Source organism: Ptychodera flava, chromosome 11 (assembly GCF_041260155.1).
Source record: "Ptychodera flava strain L36383 chromosome 11, AS_Pfla_20210202, whole genome shotgun sequence".
NCBI classification, from domain to species: Eukaryota; Metazoa; Hemichordata; class Enteropneusta; family Ptychoderidae; genus Ptychodera; species Ptychodera flava.
In genome coordinates, this window is record NC_091938.1 from 4,693,914 (window position 1) to 4,713,302 (window position 19,389).

The 19,389-nt window shown below is 36.7% G+C and overlaps 1 protein-coding gene across 3 annotated transcripts in view; it reads right to left on the bottom strand.

The window, feature by feature from the left end:
• LOC139143342 (titin-like) overlaps positions 1–19,389 on the bottom strand; it is a 66,726-nt gene that overhangs the window by 26,428 nt on the left and 20,909 nt on the right. For all 3 annotated transcript variants that reach the window (XM_070713581.1, XM_070713580.1, XM_070713579.1), the window contains exons 10-17: positions 7,560–7,675; positions 5,668–5,865; positions 4,373–4,697; positions 3,653–3,996; positions 2,342–2,457; positions 1,682–1,825; positions 966–1,053; positions 488–621 (exon numbers count right to left, since the gene is read on the bottom strand). In XM_070713581.1, coding sequence (XP_070569682.1) covers positions 488–621; positions 966–1,053; positions 1,682–1,825; positions 2,342–2,457; positions 3,653–3,996; positions 4,373–4,697; positions 5,668–5,865; positions 7,560–7,675 — 1,465 coding nt within the window. The remainder of the gene's footprint in view (positions 1–487; positions 622–965; positions 1,054–1,681; positions 1,826–2,341; positions 2,458–3,652; positions 3,997–4,372; positions 4,698–5,667; positions 5,866–7,559; positions 7,676–19,389) is intronic.

The following is a 19,389-nucleotide window of genomic DNA, read 5'->3' on the forward strand; positions in this document are numbered from 1 at the left end:
CAGGTCAAAGTCCAAAGCCAGCTATCACCATGTGTCGATGCGCTGATGATAGGGGCAGCGTAGGTTTTGAAAGACGAGATATGCCAGTATTTCCCCGGAATACACAATCTTGACCGAAAATCAGGCTTCAAAAATAGCAAAATCGTTCGTAAAATGGCCGATCGTCATTCATTTTTCTTTCGTAAATTTTCATTTTTGTTCGTAATTTACGAAAGTTACGAGCGACAGCGAGAGCACAGAAATACTGCACATTACAGTTTGAGCAAATTTAAGAATAGCAAGTTTTGGCATAACAAAATGAAAAGCAACAATATCATCAATTAATGGAATTAAAACAAGTAAATATCAAACCAAGTAAAACTTTCAGGTGCTGTCAGAGTTCCAAGTTTACTGGGTACACTTTTGTTAACTCCTGTTCTACCAATTCAAAGCTGCAGGCTGCAGCCAAAATACAGTGAAATTTGATAAATTTTGTGATGTGACTTACCTCAGGAGCTGACTTAGTATCTTCTGCTTCTGAAGAATCTGATCCGGCAGAATCTCGATGAAAACTTGACACACGGAATGGGGCTTTTGGTTTCATTGCACTTTCTGCAGCACCAGGCTGACTCTCATCTCCCACTGAAAAGATAAAAATACATTAGACACTTATGCTAAAACTTTTTTCCTAAAATTTGATAGTAATGGAGAACTACTTGTTTTTAACCTTAAAATTACTTCAGTTAAACAGTGTTGGCTGCTAGTCTTGCCTTAAATCACATGTACAGTGTGATGAGAAGTCTATGTTAAAACAAATGTTTCTATAATAAATTGGGGACAAAATCATAGTATATGTAAATGAACACTACTTTGATGAAACTTTGATCACAATCACCCAAAATCTACCAAGGTGTGACAGGGGTATATGTTTTTTAATCATTTAATTGATTGTAAGATTGCTGTAGGTATACACAGATTTTTCTTACCATCTGACATTTTTTCTTGTAAAGCTATTGCAGCACTTCTCTCTACACTTGACTGTCTTTGTAACAACACTGTAGGAATGTAACCAATCTAAAAGAAAAGAAAAACCAAATAATTTTCATTTAAAATATCACCTTCAAATGGCAAAGATAACATCACGACTTTAAGCCTGTAAAAAGATCTGCAGTCCAAAGTTGATCATCAACGCTGAGTCTCAAGATCCGACTAGTCAATATCAACATCTGAACACAACAACACACTCTCACATCAAAGTTACTTCTCGTATTGAAAAAATATAGTGAGACCTGAAAATTAAGTTTGAGAACAGCAAATAGTAAATGCAAATGGCTATGAAAGGCTCGCATTCAGAGTTGAATCGATGTTGTCCGATAGTTATTGAACTGCCTGTGACGATACCTTCTCCCACAACTGTTTTCTTAAGAGATTATTATCCATATTGGTTATATATGACATGAGGAGAATATTCTATAGTAGTCCTTGCCACAGCTTTAATATGAGAATACTAAAACTACTGAAATGTGGGTAGAATCCATCTTACAACAGTGAACTCCATGTATAGGGAAAACAAAGGCTACTGAAAGTGAATGTGTAGATTTGTTGGACAAGCAAAATGTCGTGTCAGATCCTGTTTTGTATTTACTCATCCATCCAACCACTCAGAATCTGTGATATGCCACAGTAAAATTTCCTGACTTACCATTTCTGGCTGCTCTTTGTTTCTAACCAACCATTTGTCAGGCTTGCTACTATCTAAGATATCAACTTGGTCCCCGCTTTTCAATTGTACTTTATTGCTTTCATCAAGAAAATCACTGGTAACTTTGTACATATGAAAAAGTTCCTGTAAATGAATAAACAATACATTTGATTCAATGTGTTACCTCTTACTCAGGAAAAGTAACAGATTTTCTTGTTCAAGAAGATCTAACTTGCCATTAATTTCTTGTATCCTGATAACATAGGTTCAGTTGAATTTCATAAACAGACTTTATCTAGTAGAGTTTCCCATATTAGTTGAAAATGAAATTTTTAATTTGATGATATGAGCATATATAGCACAAATGCACATCTTTGATAAAAAGGCATGTGTCACAGAGAAATTGTGTAACGTGAAAACTCCATTGCACATTACAGTTATGTTTCAGCCAAGGATCACTCCATTGCACATTACAGTTATGTTTCAGCCAAGGATCACTCCATTGCACATTACAGTTATGTTTCAGCCAAGGATCAAACTAACATAAATTTCACTAATCAGTGCTTGTAGTAATTTGAATTTAAATTCTATACACTCTACAATGGATAGATATCAATTTAATTGAAATCTTGAACTTGAAAGTCTCGTTAATTCACTGACCTCTCCAATGCCAAGTGATAGTTTGTGTTTATCGTGTTTGTCTTTATCATCATCGCTGATCCGTGTGTCACTGGCACTGGTGGAATGTTCTGAATCGGTTGCACTGCTACTTAAACCTACAAACAAATCAATTCAACAATCACTTGATGCAATGTACTTGATTTGTTAAGCAATACATCATCAGATAATTGGCATAACAATTTACATTACATGAAACAGTACATATTATGAGATGCTTCCATCTTGAGTAAAACCATCGAACATGCTACACGTTGTAAGACATGCTAACATTTCACTACATCTCCTCATAATGACACCCACAAAGAAGAGCTTCTGAAATCTACTTTGGTAAATAATTCAATTGTTATGGTATATGCAGATAATATTCCACTATAACCACATTTAACATGTGTTGTACATGCGTACTCCTCTTTGTATTAAACATTATCTTGTGAAAGAGTACAAAAAATATGATACAAAGTGCTTTATTGTGATGTGACACTGTAGCTAGTGGCCAATTGTCTGTTGAAGCATGCATTAACACTTTTGTTCCACCTACCTGTCAGCTGTCACAATCAAAATTGTGAGCATGCTTGGAGAAGGAGCAGTCATGTTAGTAATCAAAGATTAAAGCTGAGTTCGTTATATCAATAGACATGCAGTTCTCAGAAATGTTGGTTTATAATAGTTCATATCAGGGTCAGTACCGTGCACAAACTTTTGATTCACTTCTCCCGATGTTTTAAATTTATGCTGTGTTTAGTTTACTTACATCTGATCAATACATTTCTTGAATTGCTAATGAGATGTTGATATTGGGTTCAATAATGCTTCTGATGTTCTGATGTTACTGGAGTTTTCTGATAATAGACCCATCCACATATACACCCAAGCTTTTCTGAGTACTTAGTGGGTGTTGGTTACTCTACCAAATTACTAAATTAACACTCTGGGCATTTATTATGCTCCAGGTGTGCCCCTGACAATTTACCCAATGTTTGAATGAACGCTCTGGACCCATTATCAGAAAACTCCAGTAAGTTTACAACGTGATGATATCTAATCAATTTATATCAATTAAAATGCTTTAGAATTAGAGTTCAAATGGCAATGTCCTTCAGAGGGAAACACTCTGTATTTAACAAAAGGAAAAAGAAAAAAGTCAATAGGCATCTTGGAAATTCTAAATTTCATTCTGTATATTTTTTTTCTTGTTGTTATTGTCGATTTTGTAGTTGTGTACACAAAACTGATGTGAACATCTTCACAAAAATTATCAAGAAAAGATTTTAGGCATAGTACTGAACTCACCTTCCAGGCGTAAGAAAGCAGAGCAGGCTACTTGGCCATAAGAATTAGCAATCATACATGTATATCTGCCTTCGTCATCCGAATTGACATCATTGATGACTAAGCAATTATTGCCACTTGATCTATCTAGTTCCATAACATGATGACCATCTGGTTCAACTTCTTCACCATTCTTGTACCATGTAATCATCATGTCAGGTGCACCCTGCACCATGCTGACCAGCTTGGCTGTACTTCCACGGGTCACCTCAACACTGTCAATGGTCTTAACAAATCTGGGAGCCTTCTCTGGAAGGGTGACTGGTTTCACAATGGGAAGCGCTTGTTCCTTGGATAACTGAAATCTGAGTGTAGAGAACACAAGGTAAAGTCACGAGATGAGTTCCATGGTGTCATAACTTTTCTAAATACATCATTTGCTTTTTTCAAATAAACCAGTATGTATTGACAATTTCTACATCAAGAAGTGAAGTGTCAAAAGAAGTAAAGTGATGAAAACTTTCAGGAAAGTGATTATTAATTTTTCAATTTCTGGCAATCATTAGTCCCTGTTTTCCACTATAAAAGTCACACTCTTCCATAGTAAAGAACAGCTTTGTATCAACTTCCTGGTCATTTCAGGTAATATTTAGCAATATTGCACATATTTGAAACAGCAGCTTTACAGCTATACTAAGAGTACCAATTTCTTTCCAAAGACATGACTGAAACGGTGCTTACAGAGTAGGAGTGCCAATTTGATGTGTCATCTTTCTTTCAACATCTGTAATCTTAACTGGAACCGGGGCGGACACGTGTATTTCTTCTACCCTCTCTTCTGGAACAGCCGGAAATATTTCCAGCAATGCCACGGAGGCTTTAATTGGATATGGTTCTGGTAGTCGGATTTCTCTTGCAACTGGAGTGAGATTTCTGTATTTGCCAGATCCTTCACTGTCGTATTCTCCACTGTCTTCAGTGATTGTTTCCAACGGTTCATGTGGAGGAGCAAGCTCTGTTTCTGATTGGCTGACATCCTCGCTTTCACTTGTAGTAGATTCTGGATCTGTCCGAAAAAAATATATGCACATGTATTGCATCATATAAAGATTGCAAGTACGTGTCACATGGTACTGTAAAATTTTATCGCCATTTATTCATACATAATTTGGGAGCATATCCTGATTTAATCATTGGTAAAATAACAATTTTAAAAACAGATATTAGTAACAGCATTTATTAGATGTAAAATTACCATCATTTAGACTTTATTGTCAGGCTACAGGAACAAAATCAATTTTTGTGCTGCAATTCCATGTCAAGATAAGATGAAATACCTTATTAAATCAACCTTACATGTTGATGCATATCAATATAATGACGGTCAGATGTACTCCTGATGCACTGATAGCTGGCATTTTTAATTTGTAATAGTATGATCTGGATGAACTGTAGGCAGTTGATATTGATTTGAATTCCAGATTGGATGAGAATTCAGTTTGTGCAAAAATAGCATAGCATTATATTGTGCACAATGTTCTATACAAAAGGAAGCTTATACTGATAACTGTACATTTATTTCAAAATAGGTTAGCGGGAAGGATAAGACAGTATATGTTTTCTAGAAACAAATTAATCAAAATATTTTCAAAAATTTCAGCGGTTGTCCTTTACAAATATCAAGAAATGTAAGCGATTTCTCAAATGGCCTTGTCCCATAAAGCAACTCTGATTGACTATATATAAAACATCACTTCACACAAAATTTTAAAGGTATACAGTCACCTGTAATCTAAATATGCCCATATATGGTCAAGGGGGCATTCCTTGGTATTCAAAATGCCCATGTGAGGGCGCTGTTTTTAAAAAGCGGCCACCCGCTTACAATTTGTGATTGGTTAGCTTTTCTCTTTCCATGGTAACTGTGGCAAAATTGGAACAGGTGACAGTATGCCTATAAAGCAATTTACGTGTAAAAAAGAATAATTTAGTCTGTCATTGTGTCATCTATAACAATTACATCCATTAAGACTTACCATCCACATAGAGTATGGTAGAACAGTACACAGCACCACTGGCATTGGTGGCAGCACAGGTATATTCCCCAGCATCTCTGTAGTCTGTGGTAGGTATCAAGAGAGTCCTAGTATTGCCAATTACATGCAGTTGGTAGTGACTGTCAATTCGTAGGGGATTTCTGCCTTTGAACCACACCAAAGATGGACTGGGTGAACCTTGAAGTCGAAAAAAGGGGAACAAACGATGGAATAGTTGTTCAAATTTTGTTTCATATAAATCTGAATGGGAGACAGACAATACCATAATTCTCTGATCCCGGAGAAAGAATCCTCTACCTTTAATACATGATCTGTAGCAACACTATAACAATGATTTGCGACTAATTCAACAGAGAAATTTAAACAATATGAAATTCCATAAAAAGTGAAAGTTCCTTAACTTTTTTAAAGAGCATGCATGTACCTCAAGAAAGTTGTACCATCACGATCAAAAAGTACAGCGCCTTGACGGAGCTACACTCGTAGACACTGGCACTCAAAAAGTCTAAGTCTGAGTGAAGTTGAAGGGTCATGCTTACTTTTAGTGACAACTGTCTGTGTCAAAAGGTTAAAATGCAATGATCATCTAGAACTAGCCTAGCAGGTCAATTCAACCCTGATTCAGACCCGCTGTTGCTGACCCTGGCCACCTCACCTCAGTAGGCTTGTTTATTTATTTATTTATTTATTTATTTATTTTTTTCTTTATTTTTTTATTTAATGGGAAAGCCTGTGGGATCTCCCATTTATAGGTTCCAAAAATAAACTTAAGGGCCAAAAGAAAATTGATTTGTTTCTGCCACCACCAGCATCACTTCAAAGTGTGCATATCAACTTTTTTTTTCTTGTTTTTTATTTGCCCCTAGGGGAAAAGGGGGAAATGTATCAAATCCCACCAAAAATTTTAAAAATTGAAAAAATAGCACATCGCCGCATCATTTTGCCACGTCAAAGACCAGAAACAAACCTATTATGTATTTTTGTTGGCCCAAACACAAAACTACAATTACAGACAAATACAGTTACAGATCAAGTTACATAGAAAAAGGGAAGTTTATACAAAAGGTGAACCTAAAGAAAACACAAGAAATAAAATTAAGTAGTATACTACTAAAAATAGAATGTCTAATGTCAGTTTTAAACTGAGCAAAATTACTGAAAAGATCAAATATTTGGATGGAAAAGTAACAATTTGTTAAAACTACTCATGCACATGTTGATATGTGAGTATTTAGAAATATTGATACGGCTACGAGGTGGTCTAAAGGTTGGGCAGGTGCGTAGATGTTCGCTCAGAACAAAGAACATCCAGCAAATTATAAATACCAGTTGTACATTTATGTAAAAATATCATGTAGAGACAAAAACGGAGTTGTTGAAAACTCATAAAAACAGAGCAAAGGGCTTCATAATGATCTGTATGGTATAGAATATGGGTCTTTAAACACAGCTATTTTACAAATTTTCTTTGGACACTCTCTAAAATTGACTTGTGGCACTGCAAACGGATTTTCTGAACTTAGAGAAGAGCGTTGAGACATAGACAGTAGCCCCCCTCTACTGTCTATGGTTGAGAAGACAGAACACATGACTGTCTATCGGCTATATTCAGCCCTTTACACCCATCGGGCACCCCTAAAAAACAATGACACAGTCCGCTAGGTACTTCCGTGGCAGCAAGGTGGCAGCATACTTGACAAGATCCGGTGGGATCCCTCGGGGATTACATTGCCTGCTGCACAAGGCTTCAACCTGGGGTTACACGGTTAGTTACTCAAGCGACCAGGGTTGGCGAAATGTGGGGTCGAAACGGTCAGGAGGGTCCGAACGACTAAAAGGGGAAGGTTTACGTTGCACTTTCGGTAACTTACCCTTGACAGTACAGCTGATCCGAGCTGTTTTTCCTAGAAGAACTCGATTCTGCTTCTTTGGTTTGTCGATGAACTCCGGTGGGATCTGTTCAGGAACTTCGCGTAAACGTTTGACACTGCATAAAAATGAAAGAATAGAGACCAGGTACACTTTACTGGTCCAGAGTTCATACTATGTATTGTCTTTCGAACGTACAAGTTCTACACAACACATGTCATAAGCCCCCACCCCCCTCCCAAGTTAAATCTCGGAACGAAATCACCGATATTTCAGGCATCGCCACGAATGTCAGCACCACACACTCTACTAGTCTCAATACGGTAAATTGTCCCTTTAATCTTCAGCACTTTGCAACGGCTACGAGTAGGAACAGTTAGCCTGACCGTGACCAGCTGTTCACTATGCATTTGACATACAGAGAATTGAACATGGCGCCCCGGCGTATGATACCTGTAAGTTGTTTCAACAATACGCTTCCCTTGAAAGTTGAAGTCAAAACGGACTTACTTTGTAAATTGTAATGGTTAAACACGGCTTTCACCTAATGAAAATACTTTTCTAAAACACTTACGCTTTCTGGCCCCCTCTTTTTTGAAATAAACTGAAGAGACTTTACATCATTAGAGTACACTACAGTTTACCAAGGGAGGGCAAATAGAAACGAGATCAGCCGACTTAATTAATATTCATTTATTCCAAAGCTTTATTTCAAACTTTAATTTGTACTGACTTTAGACAATATTGCAATCACTTCTCTTTACAAATATAACTTTCAATTATTTTATGGTCAATAAAAATATTGACACAGCAGAGAGTACGTTATTTAATGTATCGTCTCGGATTCCCATGATGCCCTCGTAATTGCCTCGGTTTGAACTTTTAAAGATGCTCATCCGTTCGTTGCTGTTCCTCTCTCTCTCGATGCTCAGGATATTCATGACATTGGCTGGTCGCATGGTCCCCGCCTCAGTGACAAGCTGAGACGCAGTGATCAGCGAACTCAGGATATCGCGATCGCGTACCTGTACGTGGTATCAGTCTGATCGATCAACCATACCGGAAGTACATTTGCATAAAAAATCTTCATAAATTAGAATTCTATTCAGTACGTTCTCTAGCCCTGCGTACGTACAGCATCGTACGCAGGGCTATACGTTCTCCAGCCAATCACACCACTGGATCTACGTGTAAATCGACTAATTTCTCGCCCTTTGTTATGAAAATCGTGACCTTTTATTTTCAAATGTAGATTTCGGGGTCAAGATCTCTATTTGGGGATACCCAGCCGTATGAAAACATTCGATCACGGTCCAAACTTACATGTACTTCCTCGGCGAGAAGAAAAAAAATCACCGATGATTTTTGAAATATTAAATTTCGATTTTCGCACCTGCATTGCATCTTGACGTGATACGTATGGCACAGGCGTTTTGTTGTCACGTCGGGACTTTGAACGGCAAAATAAACCTTAGTGAGTGTACTAAATTCAATAAAATGACCTATACCTGCCTGAACTCTGATTATTGCTCATTCCCTAACTCCTTTTGTGAACAAAATTTCTGGTTCGTTCACGTAATTCGGCTGATTTTCCAAGGAGTACTCAAGATTTTCACTCTGACCGGCCATCATGCTATTCACGTTCGAACGCGCGACGTCCTTATTAAAGTACGCTTTGAATCTTCTTCAACCCCAAGATTTTCATTTTCGATATGTTTAAAAAAACTGTACGTAAATATTTCGTGATAATTAGTTACGTTTAATCCATGGAGGACTCAGCCATATTTCGATTTGTTTGGCGCGTACCTACCGGACATATAGATTGTCTCTGTGTGTTGCTTTCGGCACCTTTTAGCGTACGGCCTAGCTACCTTCGCCAAGTTTGTAGCGTCCGAAATAGCTTCCCCTAAAAAAACTATCCAAAACGGGACAGCTGCATCACATTAACATGCGGTCATATGACTTGTAAAACGCTATCAATACGGAGCGAAGTGAGTACGACGAAAAGCATGACATTAAATGTCCGAAAACTGAGGTCGTCCGAAAAATGTCACACTTAGTGTAAATATATATATATAGGCACAGTCCCTCTGTATAGTGGATAGAGGGACTGTGATATAGGCATCAGTGACATTGGTCTTTAGTTTAATACTAACCAATACCTATTTGACTCACGATTGATATATGGTGGTTGCCACATGTTTGGCAGGAGGCGCTTACTATTTTCGAAACACCTGACATCACTTCTTGGTATCTGAAAGAGTCAACAATTGTATTTACTCCATGTGCTAGACTTGGTTTATAATACTTTCTCTTGTGTCTCGCCTCCTATTTCGTACCAACCGGTTCGGAATTTAATCAATCAATCAATCAATCAATCAATCAATCTTTATTTACTCAACACATACTAACAGAGAGTATGGTATGGTACATCAAGATGTGTTACAAATGTAAGTGAACAATACAGAGAAAGAAAAACAACCATTCATCTCTGTAATACGAAAACATGCAATAATTACATTCATTGGAGCTGCTTGAGCTCAGTATAAACATGTGCTCTTTAAGAAAACAGTAAAAGTCTGAACAACAAATGAACAAAAGTTACCAGGACATTTTTCAGCCCGGAGCTGCTGGAGGGTTCAGCATACATTTGTATTCTTTAGAAATACAGCTAGATCAAGAACATTTTGTTCCATTAACTTTTTAACAACTTCTTCGTTTCTAAGAGACTATAACATTTACAAAAATCTGTACCACTACTTTGTCCCAATAAAATTCTTTCTGAAGTATGATTTTTACATGAAAATAATAAATGAAATTCATCATCAATTTCATTATAATCACATCTCTGACAGATTCTTTCACTCAAAGGTAATCTAGGTTTACTTTTTCTTCCCATTTCAATACCCAAGTTATGGTCATTAGCAGCCCAGGCCAAGTTTTCCCAGTGATCGAATGCGTTACCTTTGAGTCTGCGCAGTAGTGAGTTAGTTTCTGCCTATAAATGGACGGTGACCCTTGACCCGAGCGCGTTCGATAGACAGCACCAGCACCGCTGAGATATATCACAGCTATTCTTGACCGCGGACATCCGGGAACTTGCGGATTTTTACGTCATTTTTGCGTCACACTGCCGTGAGAACAAATATTGAAGTGTGGATTTTCAATATTTACAACAGTATTCAAAGTTTCAACATTATGTCCATGATAAACACCAAGTTCTGTACTTTGTCACATAATTTCTGCATTGTTCACTGTCCTGTATAGTCAAATCCTATTTCACCTCACTCACGTGCGTGAGGTGAAAGTGACGTCACTCCGCGGTCAAGAATATTGATCAACATTTTCTGTAAAATTCCAAAATCTAATTTCTTTCACACAATCCATCTGTAACCACCATAGACTAATCATATAAATTAATATCAACAATCAAGCATACATAAAATGGAAGAGGGTACATTATTAGTAATATTTTTTTTCATTTTTTGCAATGCCAGACAGGGCATTGTAGATTTAGAAAACAGCAGGCCACAAGACGGTCGACTTTGTAATCGAAAGGGTCACAAGTCCAGGTCAACGTTCCAAATCTACAATGTATCACTTTTTTCTTTGTTCAGTGCAACTTTGTATCTTTTTGTCACCTAAAATATCTCAAAATCAGACGGCGATCGATAACACCAAGAGCAACAATAAAATTACTCTTGGCCAGAAACTCATTCCCCCCCCCCCCCTGCTCTCGCCGCGATCGCGATCGCTCTCTCTCTCTCTCTCTCTCTCTCTCTCTCTCTCTCAAATAAACATGTGCACACACACAATTGAAAAACAATATAAGTACAATTTTCAAATACTGGGCTCTACTATGCATTTCCGAACTATTATTAATAATTGATAGTAATTTATGATTGTCATGATTTTATATGATTCACAAAAAAGGATCAAAAAACTGCTGCATTTTATCTTGATAATAGTTCAGTAAATGTGATAGCAACACGTACTCTGTATCTTGCCTACTGTAAAAACTATATACAAATAGTTTTGTAATGATACAGTCTCTGAAGTACCATGGTTGGTCTCTGCAAGAGGTCCATAGATGCTTTCTTTCATGAATTGGATTTTGTGGTGTGTACTGATGCTTTGCTGTTTGTTCTGACGTGTTGTGTTATGTCTATGTTTATAATAGCTGACTTCGAATTACTAATTTTGACCCAGTGTTATTGGATTATGGATGGGTATGATAGTGATTATCTTGTATGATATAATATGATATAATATAAGTATAAAAGGGACAATATAATTGCATCAGAAGTATTAATTGACCAGGTTCCAAAATAATATACAGTCTTGTCAATCGTAGACATTATTATTATAATTTCTATTAATTCATTCAATTATATTTTCATGTGAAATATGTTTATTTGTAAACCTGCAGAAGACATCTAAACATATATGAATATAGTAGCAAAGCAAACGCTTTGTTCACATTAAATAAAACAGAAATTAAGAAATGCAAAACTTTCACAGGAAGTTTGTTTTATTTTGTAAACAGGCAATAACTGAATAAATGTTCTGTAATCAATGGAACAACACACACACTCACACACACACACAAACAAACAAACACAAAACTGTTTGGAGATCGTTGGTTAGTGTAAAAGAGTTAATATTTAAGAAGGATATCAAAAAGAAAGTTTCATAGGGCTATATAATGCAGTTGATGCGGCAAGTGCAGCGAAGTAATAACCAGATATGAACTGAAAATGCTCATGTGTTTCATTATATATTGCAGTTATGTGTAAATTTGAACGTTTGCCAAATGTTTGCAACTTCATTGAAAGTGTTATGATCAACATAATGAACGATACTCACCACAGATTAATTCTAAAGGTCATTAAGTATTCAAATATGTAATTAGCTGAAATAAAAATAATTTCTTTGACTGCTGTCATTGTATCACCACTATATATACAAAGTGTAATTCCCTTTGGTCAAGTCCTTCAAGCTTTATATGCCAAACTGTGAAGCTCATTAGATATGCAAATTATAGGACTTGAAAGTTTTGCTGTGGGGGGGGGGGGCCTTGAAAATAGTTTGGCTCCCAACATTTTGAAGTCATCCGATGATTCTAATGTTAGTAATAATTGGACAAAATCTATAACTGTTTTGTCACATTTTCTGACTTTAATGTCAAAAACATAGGGCCAATGTCCCTGGACCTACTACAGACTTGATGACATACATAGTATAATATTAGATAATATGTACTCAGGCTAGAAATGATAGCCAGGAGAGAACTGTCTTGTAGGTCTATAATTTCCTAGCCATCAGCCTCTAACATAAACTATACAATCATACATGTGGATGTAAAAGCAACTATAAGGGGCTGATATCACCATACATAGTAATGAAAACAATTGATGTAAAAAGTGTGACTGTTTTTTTAGATAAAGGAATAATGATGAACACCGCACATACATGTATATGAATATTTGAAGCAAATTTCAGAACATGCTGTAGCTATATTTTTGTGGTTTTGATGGTTGAACTGGTGCTTAAAAAAATTGAAGCCAATTGGAGAAGTGTTTCAGAGAAGCTGTGAATATGCTAGATAAAATAACTTTTTGAATTATAAACAAATGTCAAGGGTATCAGACAAGAACTTCTGAGAAAAATGTGGAAACAAAAAATTTGACCAAAAATGGCAATTTTCCAAGATTTGAACAAATCTAAAATAGTTCACCCCTATAGACCTACTTCAATGGTTCAGGATGGTCCTACTTAAATTTGTAAATCTCAAATGTCCCATGGACCCTGGTAATGTATTACATTGAATGGAAATGATTATTGGACCAGTTTAATGTCATTTTGCATACCAAATATCAAAGCTGTCTAATCAGCAATTTTGATGATATTATTAAAGGTGTCATAAGTTCAATATATCATATTAAGTTCATCTGTAGGAACCTGTATACCAAATATCAAAGCTATCAGAGTTTTTTTTTCAGAAAAAAAATGTTTTACCATAAATTGGAAAAATTGCCCAAAAATACAAAATTGTAGATTTCATCATAATTTGAATATATATTATTTTGATCATCCGTATGAACCTTTATACCAAATATCAAAGCTGTCAGACAAGCGGTTTTTATGAAATAAATTTTTGACCAAAAATGACAAAAAAATTCCTAAAAAATACAAATTGCATATTTCATCACAATTTGAACAAATCTAAGTTGGATCATCCCTAGGAAACTGTATACCAAATATCAAAGCTATCTGACCAGTTGTTATGAAAAAGGAGATTTTTTACCAAAAATGCCTTTTTGAGCTTATTTGCATATTTTCAACTATACAAAAAAAAAGAAGTTTCTCATAATCATATTTTGCACCTACACAAGAAATATTAAATCTGTAAGTACTGCGGTTCTCAAGATATTTGAGTGGACGGACATCCTCACAAACATACATACATACATACATACATACATACATACATACATACATACATACAGACTGATGATGGACACCGGACGGATACCCATCCCAATAGCTTCTATAGACTACACTCTATATTAGCTAGAAATCTAAAAATGTCTGAATGCCATTATTTTTTTTTTAAAACATGCAACAAGTTGGACTTGCCATGGGGAAGGAGCTGCAAATGTTGATAATTGTTTTAATATTTCCATGCAATGTATCAAATACAGTTTCTTTATGTCTCTCTACAGCATGCTGAAAAACACAATACCAGTATTCAGTTTGTCAACATATATATATTTGTATATAATTTTTACAGTAGGCAAAATACAGAGTGTTGCTATCACAATACAATTTTCAAGATAAAATGCGACAGGTTTTTGATCCTTTTTGTGAATCATATAAAATCATGACGATTAATTACTATCAATTATTAATAATAATTCTAAAATGCATAGTAGATCCCAGCATTTGAAAATTGTACTTATATTGTTTTTGAAATGTGTGTGTGTGTTTGAGAGAGAGAGAGAGAGAGGGGGAGGGGGGGGGGGGGGGCGATGATTTTTGAAAGTTTCTGGCAAAGCGTACGCCTAATTGTATTGTAGCTCTTGGTGTTTCGATCGCCGTCTGATTTTGAGATATTTTAGGTGACAAAAAGATACAAAGTTGCACTGAACAAAGAAAAAAGTGATACAATGTATGATTTGGAACGTTGACCTGGACTGGTGACCCCTTCGATTACACAGTCGACCGTCTTGTGGCCTGCTGTTTTCTAAATCTACAATGCCCTGTCTGGCATTGCAAAAAATGAAAAAAAATATTACTAATAATGTACCCTCTTCCATTTTATGTATGCTTGATTGTTGATATTAATTTATATGATTAGTCTATGGTGGTTACAGATGGATTGTGTGAAAGAAATTGGATTTTGGAATTTCACAGAAAATGTTGATCAATATAGCTGTGATATCTCAGCGGTGCTGGTGCTGTCTATCGAACGCGCTCGGGTCAAGGGTCACCGTCCATTTATAGGCAGAAACTAACTCACTACTGCGCAGACTCAAAGGTAACGCATTCAATCACTGGGAAAACTTGGCCTGGGCTGCCAAATTCCGAACCGGTTGGTACGAAATAGGAGAGACAAGAGAAATTATTAAAAATGATTTTATTTTTTAAAAATTCACCAACTTGAACCAAGTCTAGCACATGGAGTAAATACAATTGTTGACTCTTTCATGAACGATTATGGCTTATCCTCTTTGAGGTTTGTTGAGGGAAGACGGCCACCTTCAACTTGAAGGGAATACAAAAAAATAGAGTAACCAATTTAGAGAAAAATGCTGGTGTCGAAACCTACTTTAAAAGAGGAATCACAAAAATGTAATCTTTACAGATGACCAAGGCATATCAATTGCAAATCACTAGAAGGCGCGACTTTGCACAATGTTTACATATCGGATATTTACTTTATAGTATAAAAATTTGACGTGGTTCCCAACTATTTCTGTGAATTAGAAACAAAATACACAACAATCATAAATGGCTAATCACGTGGTCACGGATATCGATGTTGGTGACAAATTTCACCTTTCAACCCATCATCTCAAAGTACTTTAATAAGCAATTTTGGATTTGTCGCTTCGCTTCTCAATCATTTTGGTAGCACAGAAAGCTCTTACACAACATGATCAGGAACTATTTCATTCATCAGGGTTCTGCATGCAGTTCCTTTTGAAAATAGAAGGGAACACCAAGTTTACAAATATAGTATAAATAAATTTTGCATTTACTCGAATACAATTTGCTTGTTATATAGTATAATCACGAACTAGAAACGTTTCTAGCTCATAGCCAACACGACAAAATTAATTTCAAATGCAATAAGCCGGCGCACTGCTCGTGGGCTTACTAAATAATATTTCATTTGCAGCTGCTCAATCTCTGTGCGAATGCCTTTAAACTTCACATCGCCTACACCTCACCTTTCCCTTTGGGTTTAGTCTGGACATCGTGAAAACAAAAAACACGATTGGAAATATTTTGGGATAATAGGATATTGTAGTAATATTGGTTTATTCAGTAAATTTAAGCTCATCTACTCTTCTTTTTTTGCAATTCACATATTTTTAAGGGTAATCTGTAATATTGTAACTTTCAGCTATAGGGTACCCGACACTTTTGATAAATTTGCACAATAAATAGATTTCTACCATTTCAAAATGACAGATCCTATTGTTTTCTTTGAAATTGTCATTATTGTTTTGTCCATTCCCCAAGTTTTGGTAATTTGAGAAAATAGAGGGTCATGTCCAAGGTGGCCCTGAAAAATAGAGGGTCATGTCCAAGGTGGCCCTGAAAAATAGAGGGTCATGTCCAAGGTGGCCTTGAAAAATAGAGGGTCATGTTCAAGGTTGCCTTGAAAAATAGAGGGTCATTTCCAAGGTGGCCCTGAAAAATAGAGGGTCATGTCCAAGGTGGCCTTGAAAAATAGAGGGTCATGTCCAAGATGGCCTTGAAAAATAGAGGGTCATGTTCAAGGTGGCCTTGAAAATATAAGGTAGTGTTGTCATGAACAATTTTTAGACATTTTCAACTTTTTCAATTTCAAAATATCTTTTTAATACAAATATTTCACCAGCTACTTGAACTCCTTGTATTTTTTAAGTAGATAGAATAAAAAAATACAATTTTAACTGTTTTACTTTGCCTTATTGAGGTACTAACTTCAAAAGTATGAAATACCTTAGTTTCCTGAACATCTACCACACAATGAAAATGACAGTTTAGCAAAATAGGAGAGTTTACAATGTACTATCAGCAGTCAAACAAAGTAGTGGTTAAAACTGTTCGAAAAATCGCAATTTGACAACCGTGATATATCAAAAACAGGTAAAGGATCAAAATTTGTAAGATTCAAAACATTCTGCAGAATTATATGATAAGTACAGTTTGCAGAATTTTTGTTTATTTCACTGTATTTACATTTGCAAAAAAAGAAAATTTGACTAGATTTAGTAAAAAGCAGTTAACTTAACTTTGTTGCCAAGTAGATTGAACAAAATTAAGAAATTTACCTTAGTCTGTAGCAACAAATTATGGTCTGGTGCCTTATTTTTCAGTAATTTTTGACAAACTTTTCAAAATCCTATAAACCCAAAATATTTCCAATCGTGTTAAAAGTAATAGAAAACAAAAAAAAAACGTATCGTCTCTACTGCAGAGACGTCAACTGTACCACATGTGATGCGATGCTGGCAGCGACGCTGACAAAATAATTTTGGCCCCGATTACTCTAGGTTTATGGACTGGACCTATTGAGCCTGCCTTCAGACCATTTTCATACTAAAGTAGAATATTTAAATGTTATCTCGGATACATGACGCAAACAATGGTAACAAATGCGCTTCCTATTACCCCTACAACCATTTTTCGTCTCAAATACGCACAAAGCGTTATGGATCGGGAAAAGAGGGAACTTTGGGACCTGGATTAATATCGATTGCCAAGCTTTGATACATCAAGGCTAGACACATGCTGCGGTGCGAATAAAAAAATTAGATTCCTTATCCGCACCGCTGCGGTGCGAATAACACCTTCCTTTCAAAAAAGCATCGGTGAAATATTTTCTTCTCGCCGAGGAAGTAAGTTCGGACCATCATCTAATGTTTCCATGTGGCTGGGTATCCTCAAACAGAGATTTTGACCCCGAAATCTATATTTGACAGTATTCCCAACTTTGACCTTATACGGTAGCTTCGCTAATTTGTCATTGATTTTGACACTTCAGGGCCATGCTTAACGGGTGTAGCATGCTAGCAGGGTACGCTTACCCATTCTGGACACCTAGGTGGCCGGAATGAGCGTACCCTGCTGCCTGCTGGGTACCAGTCAACTCGCACTTTTTCCAACCCGCCCAGAACCAACTCGCCCGATTCCAACTCGCCCGATGCCAACTCGCCCGATACTATTTTGCAATTTTATGAGTACCTGGTACTTATAAAACGTTTTATTTCTAACAACAAATATTTCTAACATTGAGAACCACAGGTGCGGCTTGAAATATGTGCCAACACGGAAAACTTTTTATTTGCGAATTTCACGTTTTGCAAATCTCTTGAAAAAAATAAATTTCGTTCGGCTTCTTTACGTATAGGGATAGTTACTGCAGTTATACTGGCTCACGTCTTTAGGAACAGCAGGACCGTCTTTCACGAGTTACTGGCCCGGCATGATATGAAAATAGCTGGCCTCGGGCCATCGGGTTAGCGTACATGGAATCTACAACTACACCCCATCTCTAGCCTGGTACCACCACTTATGATTGCATTTGTGGTTCAAGATGGTCCTTCATTATCTTGTAATTTTTTTCTTTTTGATATTTTATACTAAAGGACCTGGTCATTTATTACCTTGTATGATTTGGATTATTTAATTTGTTTTGATGTCATATTGAAAAGAAAAGTCATGATTTTCATAACAAAGGGTGGGAAATTAGTCGATTGACTCGTAGATTCAGTGGCGTGATTGGCTGGAGTACGTACTGAATACTAATTTATGTAGATTTTTTATGCAAATAACAACTCCCGGTATGGTTGATCATGGAGCAGTCTCTGCTACCTCCATGGATTGATCGACCATACCACGTACCAGCAGTTCTGGACCTTCGGCGAGCGAGCGGCGGGATCGCGATCCTGAGCATCGAGAGAGGAACAACAACGAACGGATGAGCATCTTTAAAAGTTCAAACCGAGGCAATTACGAGGCATCATGGGAATCCCAGACGATACAGGCTGCTGCATGTTGTGTCGTTGTATCAGTCCCGGCGGGCAGATCGACTACGGGATCGATAAATCGAGCGGAAAATCGATCGATCTAGCAGACTACCCAGCCCACGGGCGCCTGTTGTCCCGATGTATCTGTCCCGACGCCAGTCACACACTTTGCCGGTGACAATTTTACTAGCAAGCTGTTTTTATTGATGAAGATTCATAAAGTTTTAGGTAGGTTGGCGTGGTCATTTTTTGACCAGAAGAATGGCAGAAGTGTCATTGAAACCAAAATGCCACCAAATACCGATTGTTAAATTACATGTATAGTCTGTCTGTACCGTTGACAGCAGCGTTTCAGCCAGCTTTTGACTGCATGGGGACACAGTGATCCATAGTAGGTTTGAATGGGGGACTAAATTACATTTTTGAGGGGACATATCAGGTGCCGGCAAATTGAGCTGTTCGTGCAAAAAGGTGTTCGTGAGCAGTTTTTCAGCGGGCAGGCAAATTTAAAAACTAATCAGCGGGCGGGGAGAAAAAAAATCGATATTTACCTTGGGCGGGGAAGAAATTTCATTATTTTCAGTGG